The following is a 22,647-nucleotide window of genomic DNA, read 5'->3' on the forward strand; positions in this document are numbered from 1 at the left end:
ACAATTTATTTGGTCATCCAGGGTTCTTGTAAACCAAATTTAATATAATTAAACTTTTAGTTCTTTGTTTGAATAACACAGGATACATGTTGTTACAAGAGAATGGTTATTTTCCCCATAAGATAGAGAAGATTTAATGAACACATTTGTGAAAAGTTTTCTAGTAACAGAGTCATTAATTATGGGGAAATGGGAGAATACTGGAAATAAAGGTTTAAAATAGGGAAGAGGAAGTTTCACAACTAAGATTCATATTTCTCAGAACTATTTTTCCTAATTATCAATACTCATAATTTATATAGTCATATTCTAGATTTATCCAAACAATTGATTAAATATTTGTTTTATTATTTGTACTTTTTAGGGTGAAGATGGTTTTCCAGGATTCAAAGGTGACATGGGTCTCAAAGGTGATAGAGTAAGTAAAAAGAGAATCTGCACTAGTACATGCATTTATAGATGTGTGTGCTTATTCCTATATAGTTAAATACTGCAAACGTAGAATAAATCAAATGTTTGTACTACCTGAGGCATTTTTCATTTCCGTTTTTATCTGAAGATTAGGTGTCTTAATTTCTGTGGAAATAAAATAGTATTCATTATTTTTTGGATGCCATACTAAATATATGTCCCATAGCATATCTACACATGCATAGTTATATGTATATATATGTATATACACACAAAATATGTATTATATTATATATGGTGTTACTGTTTATAGATATTTTATAAATTGATGATCAAATTGCTTTATATAATTAATTCAGTAGATTTGTTTTAAATCTTGTTCAAATATAATTAGCTATGCTTCCTGGAGACTATATCTGCAACTTTCATGAATTTTCACTTTATAGTTGTCTTGAATTTTTGAGTATCAATATAGTACACTGTTTTTCTGTTAGTGAGTATCTTGAAAACAAAAGTTTGCCACCTAAAGTAAATTAAATGTTTTATTGGGAAAATTTGTTTTATTACTAGCATAATAGTATCTAATAAACGGAATCAAAAAGGCATGGTATATAATATTGATTTTCCTAAAATGCATATAAAGCCTGTGTCTGGGATGGGAGCAATAGCATACACATTCTAGAACCTAATACCTTAAATGTGAAAGTGAAATTTAAAGTCGGGTGAGATATTTTTCTTATGTTCCAAACAGTGATTTCCAAAGTTGCTATCATCTGGGAGGAAAAATTATTTTCCCTCCTACCCTGATAGATTCTCAGACTGAAGCCCTCTAAAATTACAGAATGACACAAGACAGATTAACAAGAGATAAGCAAACAGAAGTTTATCTTGTGTATCATGATTATACATGGGAACACTAAGTGATGAGTAATTCAAGAGTGATTAGAACTTGTGATTGTACATCATTTTAGCAAAGGAACAATAAATTTTGAAGAGGAAAAGACTTTGAGTTTCTAGTGCTATAAATTGTGGGAAGGCAGATAAATGGAAACTATTAAGTATATAATGTTATATAAGGGCTAGTTTGCTATATAGATATATTCCTCTGGTGCTTGCTTCTGGCTCCAGACTAGTAAGGCTCTAGTTACCTCTAGTGACTAATTTTTGTCTTTTCTGATAGAGAGGGTAGTTAAAACACCTTTGCAAATTTGTTCCCTCCTTTTAAGCAAGTACAGGGTGGGTAGACCACTTTTTTGGTATCTTATTCTTCTCACTTACCTTCAGTTCAGTATAATCCTTATGCCAAAGTGGCATATTTTGGGGTAGCATATATTGCCAACCTATAGTATCTAATGTTGATTCTTATTATCTCTCTCTCTTTCTGTGACTCAGTATGTTAAAATTAATTTAGTGTGATACAGGGTAGCATAGGACTTCTGTAGCTTTTCAAATGTCAGACTGTATTGAGTTGTTTATGTATTAATTGAAAGATTAATAAAGTAAAAAACTTTCAGTCCTCTTTGTCATATACAATATGTGAGTAAACAAACCAAGATTTGAAGAATATAACTTTTTGATAGACTATAATTTCTGCCATTCAGTCTCGAAGATATTTTAAGTTACAAGAATGCTCTTACTTTGTATATCAGGGAGAAGTTGGTCAAGTAGGTCCAAGAGGAGAGGATGGCCCTGAAGGCCCCAAGGGTCGAGCTGGTCCTACTGGAGACCCCGGTCCTCCTGGTCAAGCAGGAGAGAAGGTGAGTGAACAACTTTAAATTTACAGGTTCTCTTGTACGTGATGTTTCATTGTCATTTTAGGGTGATTTTAATCACCCACGATTTAAATCGAGAGTTTTATCAAATTTCAATTTTTTGAATGTCAATTTCATATCCATATGCTACTTAGAAGTATAATCAGGAGATGGGCACATTCATCCTCTTCTACTCTTCCTTATTTTCTAGTCTCTTCTGTTCCCATTGGCCATGTAGAATCAGCCACTCTTAACACTCTTCTATATTAAAAGTGCAAAATCTGCGTGTGATGAATGAAGGATGAAAGAATCAATGAAAGGTGGCCGACTTATTGTTTTGGAGCAAGTTGAATCACCTTTGGCCCTAAAACCAAAATGTTCTTTTCTCAATCTTTTCACTTAAGTATGTATTTTTACAGGATAAATGTTTCAGAATATACTGATGTTCAGACCATACTTTAAGAGGTTTTAATTTTAATCCGGTTTAACTCAGGCATCACCATGTTTTAAAACTTCCTAGATAATACTAATTTATTGCTTTCACAGCCACTAAGCTATATGCATATGTCAAAAATATTTGTGACTGTTACATTTAGATATAATATTAGGCAACATTAAAATTATGCCTTCATAGATTTTAGTGATACTCTAAACATCTTATAGGGCTTCCCTGGTGCCTCAGACATTAAAGAATCTGCCTACAGTGAAGGAGACCCCTGTTCCATCCCTGGATCAGGAAGATCCCCTGGAGAAGGGGATGGCAACCCACTCCAGTAATGAGCCTGAAGTTAAATTAAGAAAAAACTAGAAATATTGATGATAAGTGCTATCCAGTTATGTACACTGAAGGAAAATATAAGTAATACTTGTCTCTTGGTGGTATAAATCAAACTATTCCTTTTTTTTATGTCTAGTCTCCATTTTTTTATATTGAGCGTACCATTATTCTATAAATATGAAAATAGCTTGCTGTATAAGAAAGTTGTTGTCTCTGCCCTTTACCATCCTGTTCTAGAAAAAAAAAATATAGGGATTATATAGGTATTGTGACTAGACAAATAAAAAATCATTTTCTCTTGTTATCATGAGTCATTTCTAGTTTCACACTCCAGTTGCCTTTTGTAAACCAATAAATAATGTCATCGTGTTTAAGCAACAAAGGGAAAAGATGGCGTCCAAGGCATAAGGACTTAAAAGATCTATGAACCTTCTGCTTAACGTGATCATTTGCCAACAGTTTGAGGATACTCTAGGACCTTCCTCTTTTCTCAAGCCCACTGAATTCTGTGTAAGTGGTCCCACCAACTGTTCTGAGGCATTAGAACTTTTCCTCCCAATTATTCATCTTTGGCATTTCATTAGTATTTTCTCTTTTATTGAAGTTGCCTATCACTGTACTGAAAATACAAATAATTTTTCTGTCTGGATTTATTGTTAAATGACCCTAAAATGAATGAATTTGCATTCTAATGTAGTAACATAGATTACAAAATTTTTCTGTTCATAATTAAGAGAATTTCATTAACCTTGAAATCAGTAGCATAAAACAAGCTGTGACAACTTACTGTGTCCAAGGTGACATCATTATAAGTATTCTTCTTAAGGCTTGTTTGAATATTTTTCATGTGAAGACTGCTTACCTATGCAAAGTTGATCTTGAATCGGACAACTGTTTAGCTCTATATAAGATAGTGAAAGTGAAAGTCGCTCAGTTATGTCTGACTCTTTGTGACCCCATAGACTATATAGTCCATGGAATTCTCCAGGCCAGAATATTGGAATGGGTAGCCTTTCCCTTCTCCAGGGGATCTTTCCAATCCAGGAATCGAACCCAGGACTCCTGCATTATAGGCGGATTCTTTACCAGTTGAGCTATCAGGGGACCCATATCTATAATAACAAGATCATAAACTGTATTCCTAATTTCTTGCATTGCTTCATCCAATAAAATATTTATTTTTGTTTATAAAGCCTCCTCATCTTTTAAAGTTTTATAGATAGTAATTTGGACTTGTTTATGTTTTTGTTCTTATTTATTTTGAATGCACATAATGATACTATTGGCTAATGTTTAAGATTTTGATAAATATTTTATATATGAAACCTATTTTCTTAAGATCTTAAGGACAATGTCTCAGTCAAATTTCACAAACATATATTTTATTCAATCCACTTATTTTAATTTTATTTTCTTTCTATCCAAATTTTTAAATTAATACTTTGTTCAGGGGGTCAATTTTGTTAGTTTAGCATTTTAAACCTTTTAGCATATGCTACGGAGAAGGCAATGGCAACCCATTCCAGTACTCTTGGCTGGAAAATCCCAGTCCTGCAGCCCAAGGGGTCGGGAAGGGTCAGACACGACTGAGCGACTTCACTTTCACTTTTCACTTTCATGCATTGGAGAAGGCAATGGCAACCCACTCCAGTGTTCTTGCCTGGGGAATCCCAGGGATGGCGGAGCCTGGTGGGCTGCCGTCTATGGGGTCGCACAGAGTCGGACACGACTGAAGTGACTTGGCAGCAGCAGCAGCAGCAGCAGCATATGCTCTACGTCGTTGGACTTTGCTGTAATTTATCATTTGTTTTAGCACTTTCAAACTGAGTGGTAATTTAATTGCACTGGAGAATATAGCTGCACATTCAGGTTTCCACCTGTAGGAATTAACACTCCACACAAATCATTATTTAACTATGTCTTTCAATATTTGGTATTTATTAACTCAATTTATTCAGATATTTGAATAAAAGAAGAAACTTTGCACAAAAATTAAGTTAAAATTTCTTAATATAGTTATTTAAACTTTCCTTTAGTAAAAAAAGTTAACTTATGATTGCTTGCTTTCTATTTACAGTGAGAAATTACATATTTTTTTCAAATAGATTACCTTTAGTTGAAATGGTAAAACCTACATGCAGTTCTAACTACAGCCATCCATTTTAAATAGTATTTAATTCTGATAAAATTTAGGTGATTTCTCACCATATTCTTTCATTCACAAAGTCCTAGAATTATCTTTATTCAGGACTCTATGTCAGGGTTTCCCTGGTAGCCCAGCTGGTAAAGAATTGGCCTGCAATGCAGGAGACCTGGGTTCGATTTCTGGGTTGGGAAGCTTCCCTGGAGAAGGGAATGGCTACCCACTCCAGTATTCTGGCCTAGAGAATTCCGTAGACCGTGTAGTCCGTGGGGTCGTAAAGAGTCAGACACGACTGAGCGGGTTTCACTTTCACTATGTCCTTAAAGAAGGCACAGTCACTTAAGAGGTTAAGTTATTGAACATCATAGCATTAGTAACATTTTTTTCCCTGTTCAAATTAAGAAATGTAATGAAAATAAAGAATGGAAAAACTTGCAAATCTTCCTTTCAAGTGCGCTAATAGACTGAATTTTATTTTGAAATTATTATTATTATTATTTTAACTTTAGGGGAAACTTGGCGTTCCAGGATTACCAGGATATCCAGGAAGACAAGGTCCAAAGGTAAAACAATTAGCTTGATTTTTATAGCTTGTTTTTTAGCATTTTGTCGATACACTTAACATTAATCATCCATGGTTACATTTCAGTTTGTAATGTAGTGATGATGAATCCTTAAAATATAATCTTACAAGAGAAAGTCAGATGCTTTTATGGGCACCGGGATTGCAGAGTTTAGAGAGCTTAAGTGATTTGGGACTGGAGTATCAGAGGAAGTCACAGCCACTTCCTTGTAATTGGAATAAGGTCTATTTCAAGGTAGCATAGTAATAGATCTAGAAGTTTTAAGTAGATGGCCAGTGATGGATAATTGCTTTTGATTTCCTGTCTAGTTCCCTAAAGGTTTCAATTACCACTTGATATTGTTTTTAGAGAAAGAATAGCTCTTCTTTCATCCTCTTTATTTTCCCTCATTTCCACAGAATCAGTTTCCTAGGGCTACTGTAACAAATCACCATAAACTTGGTGATTTAAACAATGGAAATTGACTTTCTTACACTTCTGAAGGCCAGAAGTCTAAAACTGAGGTGTTAGCAAGCCCATACTCCCTCCAAAAGCCCTGTGGGAGAATCTGTCCTGTCCTCTTCCATCTTCCTGTGGCCCTAGGCATTTTTTGGCTTGTGTGCAATCTCCAACCCCATCTTCACATGGCCTTTTTTTCTGTGTCCTTATCTTCTCTTCTTCTTATAAAGACATTTGCTATTAGATATAAAGACCACCTGGATAATTCAGGATGATCTAATTTCAAGATCCTGAACTTAATTACATCTACAAAGACCCCTTTTTTCCAAATAAAGTAATATTCACAAATTCCAGAATATTTGGATATTTGATGTATCTTTTGGGGGAGCACTACTCAAGTCATGCACTTGATGCACTGAGATTCTATTTTTGATGTGAAATATACATATTATAAGCAAAGAAGTGTTTTAAAAATACATTTTTACCTTGCACTAGTTTTCCTCGAGCTCATTATAGAACTTCATTAAGGATTCTTTCGATTGATTGACTAGTTACATTAAATGGCCAAATGATTTCACATATAAATTTTGCTTATTAATATAAAGGTAGTTACATGCACTTGAGATTATCTATCTATATCTATCTATCTACTACCTATCTATATGTTTGTCATCTACCTATCCCTGTTTCATTCATTAATGTTTGACAGGTTTATAATATAAGGATACATCCTGGCTGGGTGTGATAATACCCAAATATATATTTATTAATGTTTCACAGATAATCAATGGGAGACAAAAATATCTACCTCCTGACAAATGTGAATTTCATGCACTTGTGACTCATCATCATGTGATAACAGCATTTTAGGCTTGCCATACGGTTTTGCCCTATTCACTGGCTTTCTAGGATATTTCCTTTTATTCTAGGAGGTAATGGAGCCCTTCTAAATAAAGATGCATTTAATTTATGATTTAAAAAATAATACAAGCATTAATTAGTAATTTTTACCTTTTAAATATTGTCTCTAATACCTTATTCTGTTACCTAGTTATCTTCCTTTTGGATGTCAAGCATTTTCACAGGTGCTTTAAGTAAAAGAAGATATTTACTTTATAAAATACAACTTTAAACTATTCTTAACTTATTGGGTAAATTTTCTAAATTGAATTGTAATTGTGGTTGTGTTTTGATTTAAAAACAGAAATCTGTTTTTATGTTTACATGAATGAGTATAGTTTTCTATTAAATGTTTATTTGACATTATATTTTTCTGTTTTCCCTAAGTCAATACTGTGTTCAATAAACATTCAGTTCTTTTTAGTAATAAAATGGACCAGAATGACTAGAGAGAAAAGCTTCTTCCTCGAGGGATCAAACATTGCATTTTTACCTTTTAACGTAAATGTCTGAAATTTTGGTCTTTATCTTTTACTTTTCTTCCTAACTTTTTTCTATGATGAAAATCTTTTATGTTTCTCATTTCTTAAACAAAAAATGATGGATACATCAAAAATCAAAGATAGGGTCACATTCCTTTTCTATGTGGAAGCCAGTGAATTTTGAATAGGCTTAAGTCTTTATTATACTAAATATGAAACTAGACTACTAACCCCTTTCAAGCAATATAAGGACTATAATTGGGCTTCCCTGGTGACTCAGATGGTAAAGAATCTGCTTGCAATGCGGGAGACCTGGGTTTGGTCCCTGGGTTGGGAAGATCCCCTGGAGAAGGGAAAGGCTACCCACTCCAGTATGCTGGCCAGGAGAGTTACATGGACAGAGGAGCCTGGCAGACTACAGTCCATGGGGTTGCAAAGAGTCAGACACGACTTAGCGACTTTCCCTTTCACTGAAACTCAGCTGCTAATCCCTTTCAAGCAATATAAGGGCTATAATTAGGCAATGTAATTTATGTAATATCTTACTAGAAATGTAAGCCATGATGGATTTTTAAAAGATGTACCATTAAATGTTGTATAAAACGATAGCTATTTCAAAAAGTAAAATCATTTTTCAGATAGAATTCGTTTATATTTAAAACAGCATTTAAACTAATTTTGAAAGTTTTATTTACCAAAAGAACTGATTTTGCTATTAACCATTGACTTTTCCGCCTTTTGTTGGCTGTTTATTTTTTCCACTTAAAAGCAGATGTCTTTTCTTGGAAATTGTATATTTTGGTGATAATTTTTATGTGGGCAAAAGAGAAGGATATGCCCGTATGTTACAAATTGTTTAGTTGGTGGATTAGACATTTTTGTCTATTTCCCATACATTTCTTAGAGCAGAAACTATGTAAGAAAATAAATTTATTAAACATGAAATCAATGCATAAGAGCCATTTGTTTGAATGAAGTCTCTATAAATGTATTTCAGATGAATATTTGTCCTTAAATTGAATTTGATAGAAATGAATTACTTCCATATTGAATTATACTCACTTGTCAATGTCCTAGAGTATTCACATAGTAATACTCTATCAGATATAGCTATATGATTCTCTGTAGAGATAGAGAAAAGGCTTTGAAAGCCTTTCAAAAATGTAATTTGCAGAAATTTTCCCCCATTATGTGAGCATTACATCTTCTAACAATTATCCTTAGGTTGATCACATAGTGGTCTCTATATATGAATTATAATATGTTGCTAAATGGGTCCTAATAGGAAACTTAACAGTTCTTACTAAGCTTTGTCCATCAAATGCCATAAGGCTTCACATACAAATTTCCTGATTTGTTGAAGAAATATAAATTGCTAACACTCTTTTTGTATATATCACCTGGAAAAATTGTTAAAAATGCAAATTCCTGGACCCTATTGCCTGCAGTAGGATTTGACAGTCCCTTCTTTCAGCAGTCACTCTAGACTATTCTGATACAGAAGAGCCATTTTTCACTGAGAGAAATATTACTTTAGGTTAGTTCAGTCCAAATGAGTGTGCACTGAAATAGAAAACAAGTTTATTGTTACCAAAGGGAGAGAATTGGGGGAAACAAACAAATTAGGAGTTTGGGATTAAGAGATACACACTACTGTATATAAAATATATAAACAACAAGGACCTACTATATAGCACAGGGAACTATATTAAATATCTTGTAATAACTTTTAATGGAAAATAATCTGAGTAAAGAGTATATATTTGTGTGTGTGTGTGTGTGTGTGTGTGTGTGTGTGTGTGTATGTATAACTGATTAACTTTACTGCACGCCTGAATCTAATAGAAGAAGGAAGAAAAACAAAACCCAAAGATGTATTCAAGTCAAAGATGGCTTTGTTTCACCTTCATTGATGCATGGGAAAGTGTGTAAAATCTGCATGTCTACTATTATTTGCTAGACATTTTACACATTATTGCTTTTAATCTATACACTGGTCTGAATAGGAAAAGTGAGTGTTTGGAAGCCCCCTCCCCCACCCACCACTCCGAGGGTCTCATAGTTATTAGTAAGTTGAAGAGCAAGAATTGAACCTTAATCTGCTCTATTTCTTGTTACAATAATGAGGCAAACCAATCACAGTCATATTCGAAGAAATCTCTTAGATGAAAATCTGGACATATGTACAAGGTGAAATGGAATTATATTCCATTTGTAAAAACTTAACTGTGGATTAAATTACATAGTGCTTTTATAGGGCTTATTACATCCTTAAATAATCCTTATTTAATGTTATCTATTATTATCATTTTTATCCTTTGCCTTCCTTCAGTTCTATATCCTACAAGTGTCAAAGTACCTATAAGGTGCAGATGATCTCATTTTACTGAAGAAAAAGCTATGCTTTATCAAAGCGGATAAGTGATGTACTCAATTTACTTAACCTGATTGCATGACAAACATAAGTCTTAAATTCATGTGTTTGGAATCCCCATAAGAGACTTTAATGCTGGACAGTCTGACTTAGACTCTCAGCTGCATCTAACCACATTTAAACATCAACAGAAAAAGGGGAATATTTTTAATCTTTATGATTTTATCCAGTTCCAAAGGTACAAAATACTCAACTAAAAAGTGATAAGTATACTAGAAGAATACAATAATGTTAATTAATAAAAGCATTTTATAAAATTCCTATTTTACTATTTGATTATTCGTGCTTGTGAAAAACAAATTTTTTCTTCACAGTTGAAGCAAATATGTAGAATTATGTCAAAATTTATTTTATATGAAATGTCCTTTAATTGTAATTTTTTCATATGAGAAATGATATATTTGATTAATTCATTTCCTTAAAGTTGAAAACTAAGATGTGTTATCAATTCATGTTTTCAGTGCTTCCAGGATTTCAGGTGTCACTGTAAGTTCATTTTTCAGTACATGAATGAAGGTTGTATGGTATCTTAAAGTTATATTTTTGATTTGAATGCTACCCACTTTTGAGAACCACTGTATTTCAAAAGACTCTCAGCTTGTGGCTAAAATATTAATTAATATACCTAATGTTTACTATTTTTATTTTTGTAGGGTTCCACTGGATTTCCTGGGTTTCCAGGTGCCAATGGAGAGAAAGGTGCCCGGGTATGATATACAAGTATACTGTTCTGGACTAATATAAATGTTCTTGCATAGGAACCTATCTCTCAGACCCAGACTCAGAATTCATTGTGATATACTGTGTACTGAAGCTGTTTGAACTGTTGTTGACAGGGCGTAGCTGGCAAACCAGGTCCTCGGGGTCAGCGTGGTCCAACGGTAAGGGCCTTGATTTAAAATGGTGATTTTCATTTTGGATTTAGCTTTCTAAAATAATTTGCTTCAAAAAAGAAAACTGATCCTGTGCCATTTTGATCTAATTGGAGCTAGATCAATTTCATCTTTGCTCTTACATGCAGGGACCTCGAGGTTCAAGAGGAGCAAGAGGTCCCACTGGGAAACCAGGTCCAAAGGTACCGTCAGAACTTGTTCCATTTGGGCTTGACTGTAGGTTCCTCTTCCAGAGAACGGCTGTTACCAGAAGGAGTCAAAACTAAGTTTCTTCTGTTTTTGTGCTGTTTTTTCAGGGCACTTCAGGTGGTGATGGCCCTCCTGGCCCTCCTGGTGAAAGAGTAAGTATAATAGTTACATCATATAAATGTTGATATTTCACAAGTGTTTAAATTTCTGGGAAAAGTTACATGTGCTTGCAAATACATGTATGCAGTCATCCACAAAACTTCAGAGTTTAAAAGTTCCTATTCTCTAATATGTGTATGTGTGCTAAGTCGTGTCGGTCATGTCTGACTCTTTGAGACCCTATGGATTGTAGCCCACCAGGCAGCTCTGTCCATGGGGTTCTCCAGGCAAGAATACTGGAGTGGTTTGACATGTCTTTCTCCAGGAGATTTTCTTGACCCAGGGATCAAATTCGTGTCTCGAGTCTCCTGCATTGGCAGCTAGGTTCCTTACTACTAGCACCATGTGGGAAGCCCATTCTTTAATTTACTTCCCTAAAAAAAATCTTCATCGATTATGTGCTACTAATTTTGTTATAGAAGTGAGAGAAATTATATGTGAAACTGGCCTATGATATCAACTCTTAAACTCAAACCAAAATCTTGTTTTTCTTTTAAATATGTATATGACACCTATGCCTTCTCCTCCCCTCTTGCTTTCCATACTGATACCTTGTTCCTGGAGCTGGCAGTAGCTTTATGCTGGTAACATGCAAGCTTCCAGTAGCCATTAAGTCATAATCGATACACATTCAAATCAAGATAAAACATCTATTCCAGTAAACAGGAAAACTATTTAGTAAATTGATTTTTCAATTGATATATAATAAAGCTAAATATACATTAGTAAGCATGCCCGTTGTTTGTTTGGCAAACTATAGCATTTTTGTAGCCAGATTTTAAAAGCTATCCTCTTGAAATAATTTTAAATATTCTACATTACTATCAAATTAGGCTGATGACCTAATATTCTATAATTTTAAGTATACATATTATTATTATAAAATATAAAATTTATATTATACATTTATATTATAAAATTATACATTTTATATTATTGAAATTTATTATAGGTGTTTCACAAAAAGTAAAGCAGAAATACCCCCTGATGTATAACTTAAAACTGAGAATAGGTCATTTTTAAAAAATAAACTTAATATTTGTGACAGAAATGTCAGTGTATAAGATCCAAGAATAAACATTAAATTACAGTTGTTTCAGGTCTTTAGGTCAAGTTTAATTAAATTTCTATTAAATATTTCTCACTGTTGATGAGCTATTTCCAAATTAAGTTTATCCTGTACATTTTGACTTCATAAATGATATACACATTTTAAATATTTTATATCAGTCATCTTAATAGGAATATACAGTTAAATTAATTAAAATGGCTGAATCATTAACTGGAATAGAACCAGTAGAACCATTTAACAAATTGTAGTATAACTAAGAGTTTTGTCTTTAAAGCACAAACTATTATATTTACATATTTTATTATGCATTCCAAAATTTCAGCATCAGCTATAAATTTTCATGATTTTATTTTGGAACACTGCAGTGTAACCCAAGAATATGATCACTTGTGATTGTGAAGACAGTTTGAGAATGAGAAAGTATATTATGAGGATCAAAGTACAGTCAGTGTTAGTTGCTCTGTTGTGTCTGACTCTTTGCGACCCCATGGACTGTAGCCTGCCAGGCTCCTCTGTTTGTGCGATTCTCCAAGCAAGAATACTGGAGCGGGTTGCCATTCCCTTCTCCAGGGTATTTTCCCGACCAAGGAATTGAACCTGGGTCTCCCACATTGCAGGCAGATTCTTACTGTCTGAGCTGCCAGGGAAGCTCAAAGTAAAGGTTGATTATAAAAAACAAAAAAATTTTTAAGTACGCTTGAAACCATTTCCAAGAAACATTTATACATATTTTAAATATACAAAATGTATTTCTTGTGTTCTGTGTAGTTGATCAGATATTTTCTCTATAATATACCATTTTTTCAAAGAATTTTAAGTATCATGAACTATTTGTTATGTCTTAGACACACAGTTGAAGAACAATAAAAGTAATATCACAGAAACATTCTCTTCTGTATATATGACTTGGGAAGTTCAGGGAGAGAGTTTTGTAGTACCATTGAATTAAAAATGAAAAATACCTATATTTACCCATTTTAATGACCTTCTTTAAGAATATGTTTATGTATATATATGTATATATATAGCAGTCTATGTACAAATAATACATATTATACATGTTTATATACATATATATGTATATACACCCATTAGGATATTCTACAAGTTAAATATGGTCCCTCATACTCATGATTTGCAGAGCATGAATGCCTACCATTAAGGGCTTAGTTAATATAGCTTTTACTTGGGTCTAAATGATAAATTTTAGAAAAAATAAAACAGAATAAAAACAAAAAATGAGCATACTGAAATGAATTTTGCATAAACAATGGATAATTTGTGGCATAAGTCTTTCCTTTTCAATATTTGGGACATAGTAAAGTTGTTTTCATTTTATCTACAATAGAAGCTTGTATATGAATAAAATGAGATAGCAATATCCTTGAAAACAAATACATTTAAAATATAAATATTAGTTAAAGGTATCCTCTATGGTCATTTTGAAATAGTCACTTATTTATTTTTTTTCTTTTAATTTTGTATGACTGTAGAGTTAAAATATGTATAGAGTCAATTTTAAAAATAATTTGGGGGAGTCTATTGAATTGAAGTATCTTCCATTTACAGATGTTTTTAGCTAATATTGAAAGTAGATTACCTACAGGGTTTCCTGATACATCCATGTTCTATTTACTTTTAATATGAATTCTAAATATTTGCAGTGTTCTTAAGCTAAGACCACTGATATGATGTGCATTTTTGAGTACTGAATTATTGGAAAATCATCCATTTTGCTTATAGATTATCTCATTGTATTTCTCATAGTTCTGCCATTATGGTAAACAAGCTGTAATCTGTATTGTTCTTTATCTGTAGAAATAAACTTCAGAGTGTAAAGATGTTCCTTTGAAGGTTTATTCTTAAATTTCCCTACTGCTTTTTCTTTTTCAGGGTCCTCAAGGACCTCAAGGTCCAGTTGGATTCCCTGGACCAAAAGGCCCTCCAGTAAGTGCCATAGTTTTTCTTTCTCTTTCTTCACTGATAGTGTTTTCAAATTTTGCAAGTCACAGCTTATATATGAAATATATTTGAATACAAATATTGATACAAATTCCTATAAAAACAAAATGTGTGTGTACATGCCAAGTCACTTCAGTTGTATCCAACTCTGTGCCACCCTATGGACTGCAGCCTGCCAGGCTCCTCTGTCCGTGGAATTCTTCAAGCAAGAATATTGGAGTGGGTTACCATGCCCTCCTTCAGGAGATCTTCCCAACCCAAGGGTCGAACCTATAGTTGCTGCCCTCCTGCATTGCAGGAGGATCCTTTACCACTGGGCCACCAGGGAAGCCCATAAGACAAAATGGTGATTAATGCCAGAGTATGTATTTTCAGCTTATGAAGTTTATCAAACATTTTGGAACATAATTTAGATATATCTGATTAAACATCCCTTCACAGTATATCAAAACTAGAACAACATGAATATTATTCTCTCAACTACTCTTCTACTGCAATGAGTATTATTGATGGCATTAAAAATCATTACTGAATCTTATTCGGTCTATAAATTTCTTTTATTATCCAATGCACCCTTCTTCAAAATCATCCTTCAACCTTCTGATATTACTTACATCACATTAAGATATTATTTGTATTTACTATTTTTGCCTTTATAATGTATTTTTTAAGAAAATATAATGATAACCCTTCTTGAATCATTCCCTTGTTATAAAATTTATTTAGAACCACAGTCTTTAGACTATCCTTGTCAGATATTTTCACAAAGTTAATTGAGATCTTTTATTTTCACACAAATATTTTTGGGAATATAGGACATGCCTAGTGCTCAATTGCTTTTTTCTCTCCTTTTTCGGCAACCTATTCAATTTATTTATAAGAGCTAGTATCAACTTACTGCCTTAGTCCATTCTGGCTGCTATAACAAAGAAAACATGATTGTCTAGTGTATAAACAATAGAATCTATTTCTTAGAGTTCTGAAGGCTGTAAGTCAGAGATCAGAGTCCCAGAATGGTGAGGTGGGGACCCTTTTTCAGGTAGCAGACTTTTCATTTTCTGTTCTCTGGAGCCACTTTTATAAGTCAATCATTCCATTCTTGAGGGTTCCATGAAGATAACATAAGCACCACCCAAAGGTACCACTTGCTAATAACATCACATTTGAGCATTATGCTTTCAACATATGAATTTCAAAGGAACACAACCTTTCAAACCATAGCACCCACCTGTCAAAGGAAATTGTCCTCACAGGATGGCCCATGGACAAGAAGACCAGAAGCACTTTGTTAGAAATGCAGTGTCCTGTTTCCACCTTACCCCTTTAATTGGAACTCAAGGATAGGGGCCCAGTCTGTGTCTTAATGAGTTCTCTGGGTAGTTCTGATGCATGCTAATGTTTGTGAACCACTGTTCTAGTCCAGAGTAGACAATGCTATTCAAACTTTAATGTACACATAGATCATGTTGGTATTTTGTTAAAAATGTAGGTTTTGATTCAGTATGTCTGGGATAGGTCTTGAGACTTGATATTACTGGCAAATGTCCAGATGATGCCAATGCCAATGGTCAATGGGCCTTACTTTCAATAGTGAATTAAAAAATAGTCTGAGATTAAGACCAATATAGTTTGAATATGAATATGACCTACTCTGTAGGAAACTGAGTGCAGTTAAAATTTTCAGTCAATGATTTGAGAACAAAATTTGTTCAATGCAGTAATACAAATAGCTAATTCCTTGTAAATAATTACTGACAGTTTTACTCATATCCTGGATATTTTCATTTAGAGACATACTGATAAGATTTTTGGCTGCATGTTTTAAACTGATTTGGAACTGAATCTTTTTACAAACTATGACAACATGCACCTTGTATGAGGAAGTTATATAAGACTTTTTGGATGCTAACATTTCAAAAATTGTACATCCTAATTTCCTAATTTCTAATAATTATGTATCTAATATAAATAATTATAGTTTATCAAATATAGTTCAATAACAATCTTGCATAAAAGAATAATACTAATTTAAGATGTTTAAAACCTAAATAAATGTTACAAATGAGTACATTCTACTTTTAAACATGTTGAAAATCATTTATGAATAAATAAAACGTTCTCTAGTATTTTTATTGAGTTTGAATAACTTCCTCTTTCCTTGATTACTTTCAAATGTGACTTTAGCTCACATATTTGAAAATGGGTTATTTACTGTAAAATACTGATTTAAGTGTTAAATATTATTTTTATCAGTAAGAATCTTGATATTACTGCTAACATACCAAAAAAGGCTATTTATATTATAATGTTATAAAAGGATTAACATAAATACCTATTATTAAACAAAGGATAATTAGATACTACCTGCATTACTATTTCAGATTTGTTCCAAATGCAATATTAAGTGATGCAAAGCTGCATATATAGAGAAATGAAAATACTGTTGCAAAATTGTGCACATAAAATTCCTTCATAAGTATTTTGAAGCCATGCTCATAGATTATTGTTTAGCAACATAAAATCCAGTGATATGTATAATGTCCACATTATCATGCCATTTATATTTGAACAAACTATTAAGAAGTTTCCCTCATGTACTATAATTTTATTGTCATAAAATGCCATTTTTCCTCAGATTTTTTTCAGTCCATTCTCTCATATATCTTTCAAGTTTTGAGTCATTGATCATGCATGCATTTTGTCTCTTAAGTATTAGAAGTGTAATAAATGCCTATACTTGAGAAGCACGCAGTCTGGTTGAGAGACATGACACTGTTAAGGAACATTGCTTTCACTGCTAAACAAAATGATTTTTATACTTTATTTCTCTGACAAATGAAACATTCGAGTGTGAAATAAAGTACCTATCATTTGTTCTGGTATGCAGTTTTGTAACATATAGGAAAGAACTGTCTTCATTTCTTTGATATTTAGAAGGAAGAATTCAAATAGAAGGAAGAATTCAGATAGAAGGATTGAACTAAGCTCCTCTTCCTTTAAATTAACTGATTCATTTTCATTATAATTAGGAAATGTATATATGTTATAGATGTATGTATATATAAATAAATGAAATATATATATATATGTATATGTATACTCACACAGATACGTATGGGGTACTTGGAATATTCATGTTTAGAGTCTATTTATCTCAAGCCAGTGTCAGCATATAGTTACCTCATGTAAAAAAAGGTTAACTCTGGTGATTAATAATATTTATAACATGACTACTATAAGATACCTTCTATTTATAGAGAAGTCAAGACAGTGCCAATGTGAAGTGAAAAAAATCTTAACATTTATTTCTAAGTATCTTTACACAGATTACTTTGCTATATACACACAACCCCCACTTAGATGAATTTGTTGTCACTGCCATTCTCCAATGACATCAAATGTCCATCTATTTTGATCAATATTATTATTTTTAAATTAATTCCATGAAATTATTTGGTCATTATATTTATTTTATTGGATAGTAGCATGGAGTCAATAAAATTGTTTAGGATTTATCACTTAATATTAGGAATGCATACTTAAATCAAGAAAATGATGATATGAATTTTTTATATAGTCTATTAAACACTGCTCCCATAGAATATCCAGGAAAGCCATTAAAAATCATGTTACATTCATCTCAGATGATGTTATTTAGATCTAAGGTCACTATTTTAAGAGTTGGAATATTTTGCAATAAAAGTATTATCTCAATTTTTTCACACCAGCAAATATAATGAGATTTTTAACTTTTATATATACAAATGTTAAACAAATATAAATAGCTTATGTGTTTTTGCATGCTCGGTCATGTCCAAACTTTGTGACCCTATGGACTGTAGCCTGCCAGGCTCCTGTGTCCATGGGATTCTCCAGGAGAGAATACTGGAGTGACTCTTCTGGACCTAGGGATTGAACTCCTGTCCCCGTGTCTCCTGCCTTGCAGGTGGATTCTTTACCACTGAGTGACCAGGGAAGCCCTATAAATAGCTTATACTGATTGCAAAACTCATCCTTTGAGATGCATTTTAGCATGGTGGAACAGAGTGTCTGATTCATGTTTATTATCCTTTAGCAGTCACCCTGTAATTTTACTTAAAAGTTTTACTACTAACCCCAATTGATGGCATTTATTCCCATATGTATCAAAATAGTGATGGAGCATAGGATTTGTTTTTATTTACTATTTTGAAATACTGAACCTAAATGAGATCCAGTAACAATCAGTTACTTATTTATGTGTTTCACCTCCAAACTGAGAACTGTATCTCATATTATGATTACCTAGTGCTTAACACATAAGTATGTAATATATGTTTTTGAAGGAAAGAATGGGTCTGTGATGCCCAAGAATGTTTGGGAGACATTCCAGTTTTGGTCTTTGGGGCAGACGGCAATAGAGTCACTGAGATGGTCTTGGAAAATCCGAGCAAATCACTGAGCAAGCAATGATCTTGCGAAATATCATACAGGCTTTAATGAGAGCTGGTAATGTCAATGAATGTGTCAATAAAGAGGAGGTTAGGGAGAGAGCTTGTACTAGTCGCCATCAGGAAGCCTTTCCCCAAGATGTTACAACCAACTTAGAAAAAGTCTTATTCCAGTGGAAGAAAGCTGTCTGTGAAAATGATATTATTTGAAAATACTTTTTTTCAAACTTCATATACAAAGAATTGATACTTGAAAATAGATTTATGTAAATAGTGTATTTTTAATACCTGAGTAGATTTGTTCAAATAAATAAACTGTGAGAGGTATACCTGTTATCGTTAAACATGTTGTCATTGAAGTGATCATTTCCTTCATTTACCCAGACCTTCTCACCTAAGAACATCTCTGCCTATACCTATTATACATATTTTGAAATTTGAACTTGATGCTTAATGGTTTCTGTTTAGGATGAGTCATCCACAATGAAGTCTAAAGAAGCCATCTATTTCTACTAAGTATCTAAACAACCCTCTTAGGGTTGTTGTTTATCTTAAATACTTAGTTGATGAGCCTCATTTATTTTCTCAGCCATAACAAAGACAGCATCATTTACCTAAAGTGATAGCACAGTGGACATGCTCTTCAGTGTTTAAGAAACGTTATGCTTCCAAGAGGGTATTTAAGAAAAGCTACTGGGAAAAATTGGTCCTAGTGACTTCTAAAATTGAGTGGCGCTCTTGTTTTGTTTACCCGAAGCGACTGAGAAGTAAAATGCTGTTTGTAAGAGTTTTTATTTCTTTCACATTCTTGTCAGTTAGAAGCTTGGACCACCACTAGAGGACACCATCTATCTCTATTATCCAAGTCTTGATGCACAGGAAATTGAATTAAAAATATTCACCAAATAACAACAAAAATAAGGGAAAATATTCATTTGTCAAGTACTGAAGAACTGTTATTTTTGCAAAAATAAAAGTATGTGAATATGCTCTTTAAAAATATAGTTGCTAATGAAATAATTTAAGTGTAAAATACTCAGATTACAGTTTTATAATATTGTGTTGGTCTGAGTTATAGCTATCTGGTGGTTTATTCATTCAGTCATGTCCAACTCTTTGAAATCCCGTGGACTCTAGCCTGCCAGGCTCCTCTCTCCGTAGGATTTCTCAGGCAAGAATACTGGAATGGGTAGTCATTTCCTTCTCTAGTGGATCTTCCTGACCAAGGATCAAACTTAGTGTCCTGCACTGCAGGCAGACTTTACTGTCTGAGCCACCAGAAAAGCTCATAGAATTATATTAAAGAGATATATACACATGCTATCCGTTTGTGCTCAGTCCCTTCAATCGTGTCTGACACTTCATGACCCTATGGACTCTAGCTTGCCAGGCTCCTCTGTCCATGGGATTCTCCATGGAGAATACTGGAGTGGGTTGCCATGCCCTCCTCCATGGTATCTTCTCAGCTTAGGGACTGAACCCACTTTACCTGCATCTTTTGCATCACAGGTGTATTCTTATCACTGAGCCTCTAGGGAAGCCCCTATACACAAACTACCATATATAAAACCAATAGAACATCAAAATAGTATATCTAATGAAGATATAAGAAAATTGTCTAACATTATATTTAGATTCTAAAATGATTCAAGAAATACATGTGACATTTGATGTGGAATATTTGTGATTTCAGGGACCACCTGGGAAAGATGGCCTGCCAGGACACCCTGGGCAACGTGGAGAAACTGTAAGTGATCCCAGTATTCTGATTAACATTTTCTATCTCTAGCATCTCATCATTTCACAGAAAGATACTTTATTATTAACAAGTCAATTATCAGATTAAGGGCAATACCAAAATTAATTCCATTTAATATTTTTAAAATATATTTGAAATACATACAGAGATCCATTTTGTAGCTAAATACCTAAATGAATATGATTACTTGGGGACATGCATATTACTTGATTTTCCTTATTTTCAATAAGAGCATTTGGGGTATTTACTGATGGAAAAGACGTTATCATTTGGATCCCTCTACAAGGTTGTCATCCTTGACCCTTTCACTGAATTCTTTGTTTATAGATATATTTATAAATCTTTCACCCTTCCAGTCTCTAAGGGAGACACATTACAATAAACCATTCAGATAATAGGTTCTTGTATCCAAAATTAAGGGATGAAATATTTACTGAAGTTGGAACCATAAATCTGTAATTCACCTAGAACTATGTCAAATAAACCCTCTCCTATCAAGTAACAAAATGGAAAAAAAAATGTAGCTTAAATTATGAGGAATATAACATTAAACAAATTGTCTGAACAACTTATGTAAGAGTGATTGGGACAGAGGGGAAACTGGCAGCTCAACTATGGTTTAATAATCCTAGTGGTTTTCTTTATTTATTCTGCCACTGTTACAAAACCTTATATCTGACTCTTGCAGTGGGATGGTAATCTAATCAGAAATCGTTACGGATTAGTATCTTTCCTTAATATCAATTCTTGGCTCTTAACAGTGATTAATTTTATCCAGATTTCTTAAAGAAACCACAAGACAGACTGCCGTTGACTATGTTGCTCAAAATTATCTTAGGGTATTCTGCCCCCATCAATACATATTAGGAGTTCAATTGAAGTACAGAATAACAGATCTGAAACACAATGCGTTTCTGCATAGGAAAAACAATCTGGAAGCAGCAGCCAATTCCTGTTTTGCTCACCAAGTGACAATTCTTCCTGTAACGACTTCTTGGTGTCAGATTTAGTAAAGTTCAAAGTCTTGGATTACACACCAAAATCAAGAATAATTTAGTGAGACCAAAGAGTACAATTGTTTGGGGGTCCTCTTGGGAATGGCATTTGCATGGTGAGCAAGAAATAAACTCTCTAAAGGATAATCCACACTCAAATCTGCAGATGCATTCTCATTCAAATATTGCAGTCAGTCATTTCTAAGTCATGTAGTCTTGTAGCTTCTTGGGAATAACTTTAGAATATTTCAAAAGTGTCTTTTGAGGAAGTGGTACCTAGAGAATTACTATTACAAAATCCCTTTTGTCTTCAATTTAATCAAGAGCTTCTGCTTCTATCCAGAGCAACAATATTATTGTTGTTGTTCAGTCGCTCAGTCGTGTCCGACTCTTTGCGACCCCATGAACTGCAGCACACCAGGCTTCCCTTCCCTTCACCATCTCCCAGAGCTTGCTCACTCATGTCCACTGAGTTGGTGATGCTAATGTCTAAAGTTAAACAAAGTGGAAAAGTAACATGTTAACTAATGATTCTAGGATAGGTATTCTCATCTCCTAGTTTCTTATAAATGAAGCCTAGAATTATTTCTGGAAAATTATATTTCTGTTTTCAAATTCACTTAACAGCAGTGAGTCACTTTTATACTCAAGAACCTTTCTTGCTCACCTTGTTCTGTGTTGACTGTGATTCATAAGATTGTCTTGTACAAGAGTCAGAATCTAGGGCAGCTGTATTTTGATATATATGTGTTTCCTTATTTTAAAAAAGTTATTTTGTTATATTTGAGATTTTTCCTCATTTAGAAATCCTTAAACTGAAAGTTCATTCTGACATCTTACAATTTAAAGCTTTTTAGGAGTAATTAGAGTTCAAAATCACTGCAGATGGTGACTGCAGATATGAAATTAAAAGACGCTTACTCCTTGGAAGGAAAGTTATGACCAACCTAGACAGAATATTAAAAAGCAGAGATATTACTTTGCCAACAAAAGTCCATCTCATCAAGGCTGTGGTTTTTCCAGTAGTCATGTATGGATGTGAGAGTTGGGCTATAAGGAAAGCTGAGAGCAAAAGAATTGATGCTTTTGAACTGTGGTGTCGGAGAAGACTCTTGAGAATCCCTTGGACTGCAAGGAGGTCCAACCAGTCCATCCTAAGGGACATCAGTCCTGAGTGTTCATTGGAAGGACTGATGTTGAAGCTGAAACTCCAGTACTTCGGTCACCTGATGAAAAGAGCTGACTCATTTGAAAATACCCTGATGTT

The 22,647-nt window shown here is 33.4% G+C and overlaps 1 protein-coding gene across 1 annotated transcript in view; it reads left to right on the forward strand.

Moving 5' to 3' along the window:
* COL11A1 (collagen type XI alpha 1 chain) overlaps positions 1-22,647 on the forward strand; it is a 214,344-nt gene that overhangs the window by 112,540 nt on the left and 79,157 nt on the right. Inside the window, exons 29-37 of the mRNA XM_020906100.2 lie at positions 365-418; positions 2,061-2,168; positions 5,593-5,646; positions 10,575-10,628; positions 10,758-10,802; positions 10,943-10,996; positions 11,111-11,155; positions 14,128-14,181; positions 20,320-20,373. Coding sequence (XP_020761759.2) covers positions 365-418; positions 2,061-2,168; positions 5,593-5,646; positions 10,575-10,628; positions 10,758-10,802; positions 10,943-10,996; positions 11,111-11,155; positions 14,128-14,181; positions 20,320-20,373 — 522 coding nt within the window. The remainder of the gene's footprint in view (positions 1-364; positions 419-2,060; positions 2,169-5,592; positions 5,647-10,574; positions 10,629-10,757; positions 10,803-10,942; positions 10,997-11,110; positions 11,156-14,127; positions 14,182-20,319; positions 20,374-22,647) is intronic.

The sequence above is a fragment of the Odocoileus virginianus genome, chromosome 5, assembly GCF_023699985.2.
Source record: "Odocoileus virginianus isolate 20LAN1187 ecotype Illinois chromosome 5, Ovbor_1.2, whole genome shotgun sequence".
NCBI classification, from domain to species: Eukaryota; Metazoa; Chordata; class Mammalia; order Artiodactyla; family Cervidae; genus Odocoileus; species Odocoileus virginianus.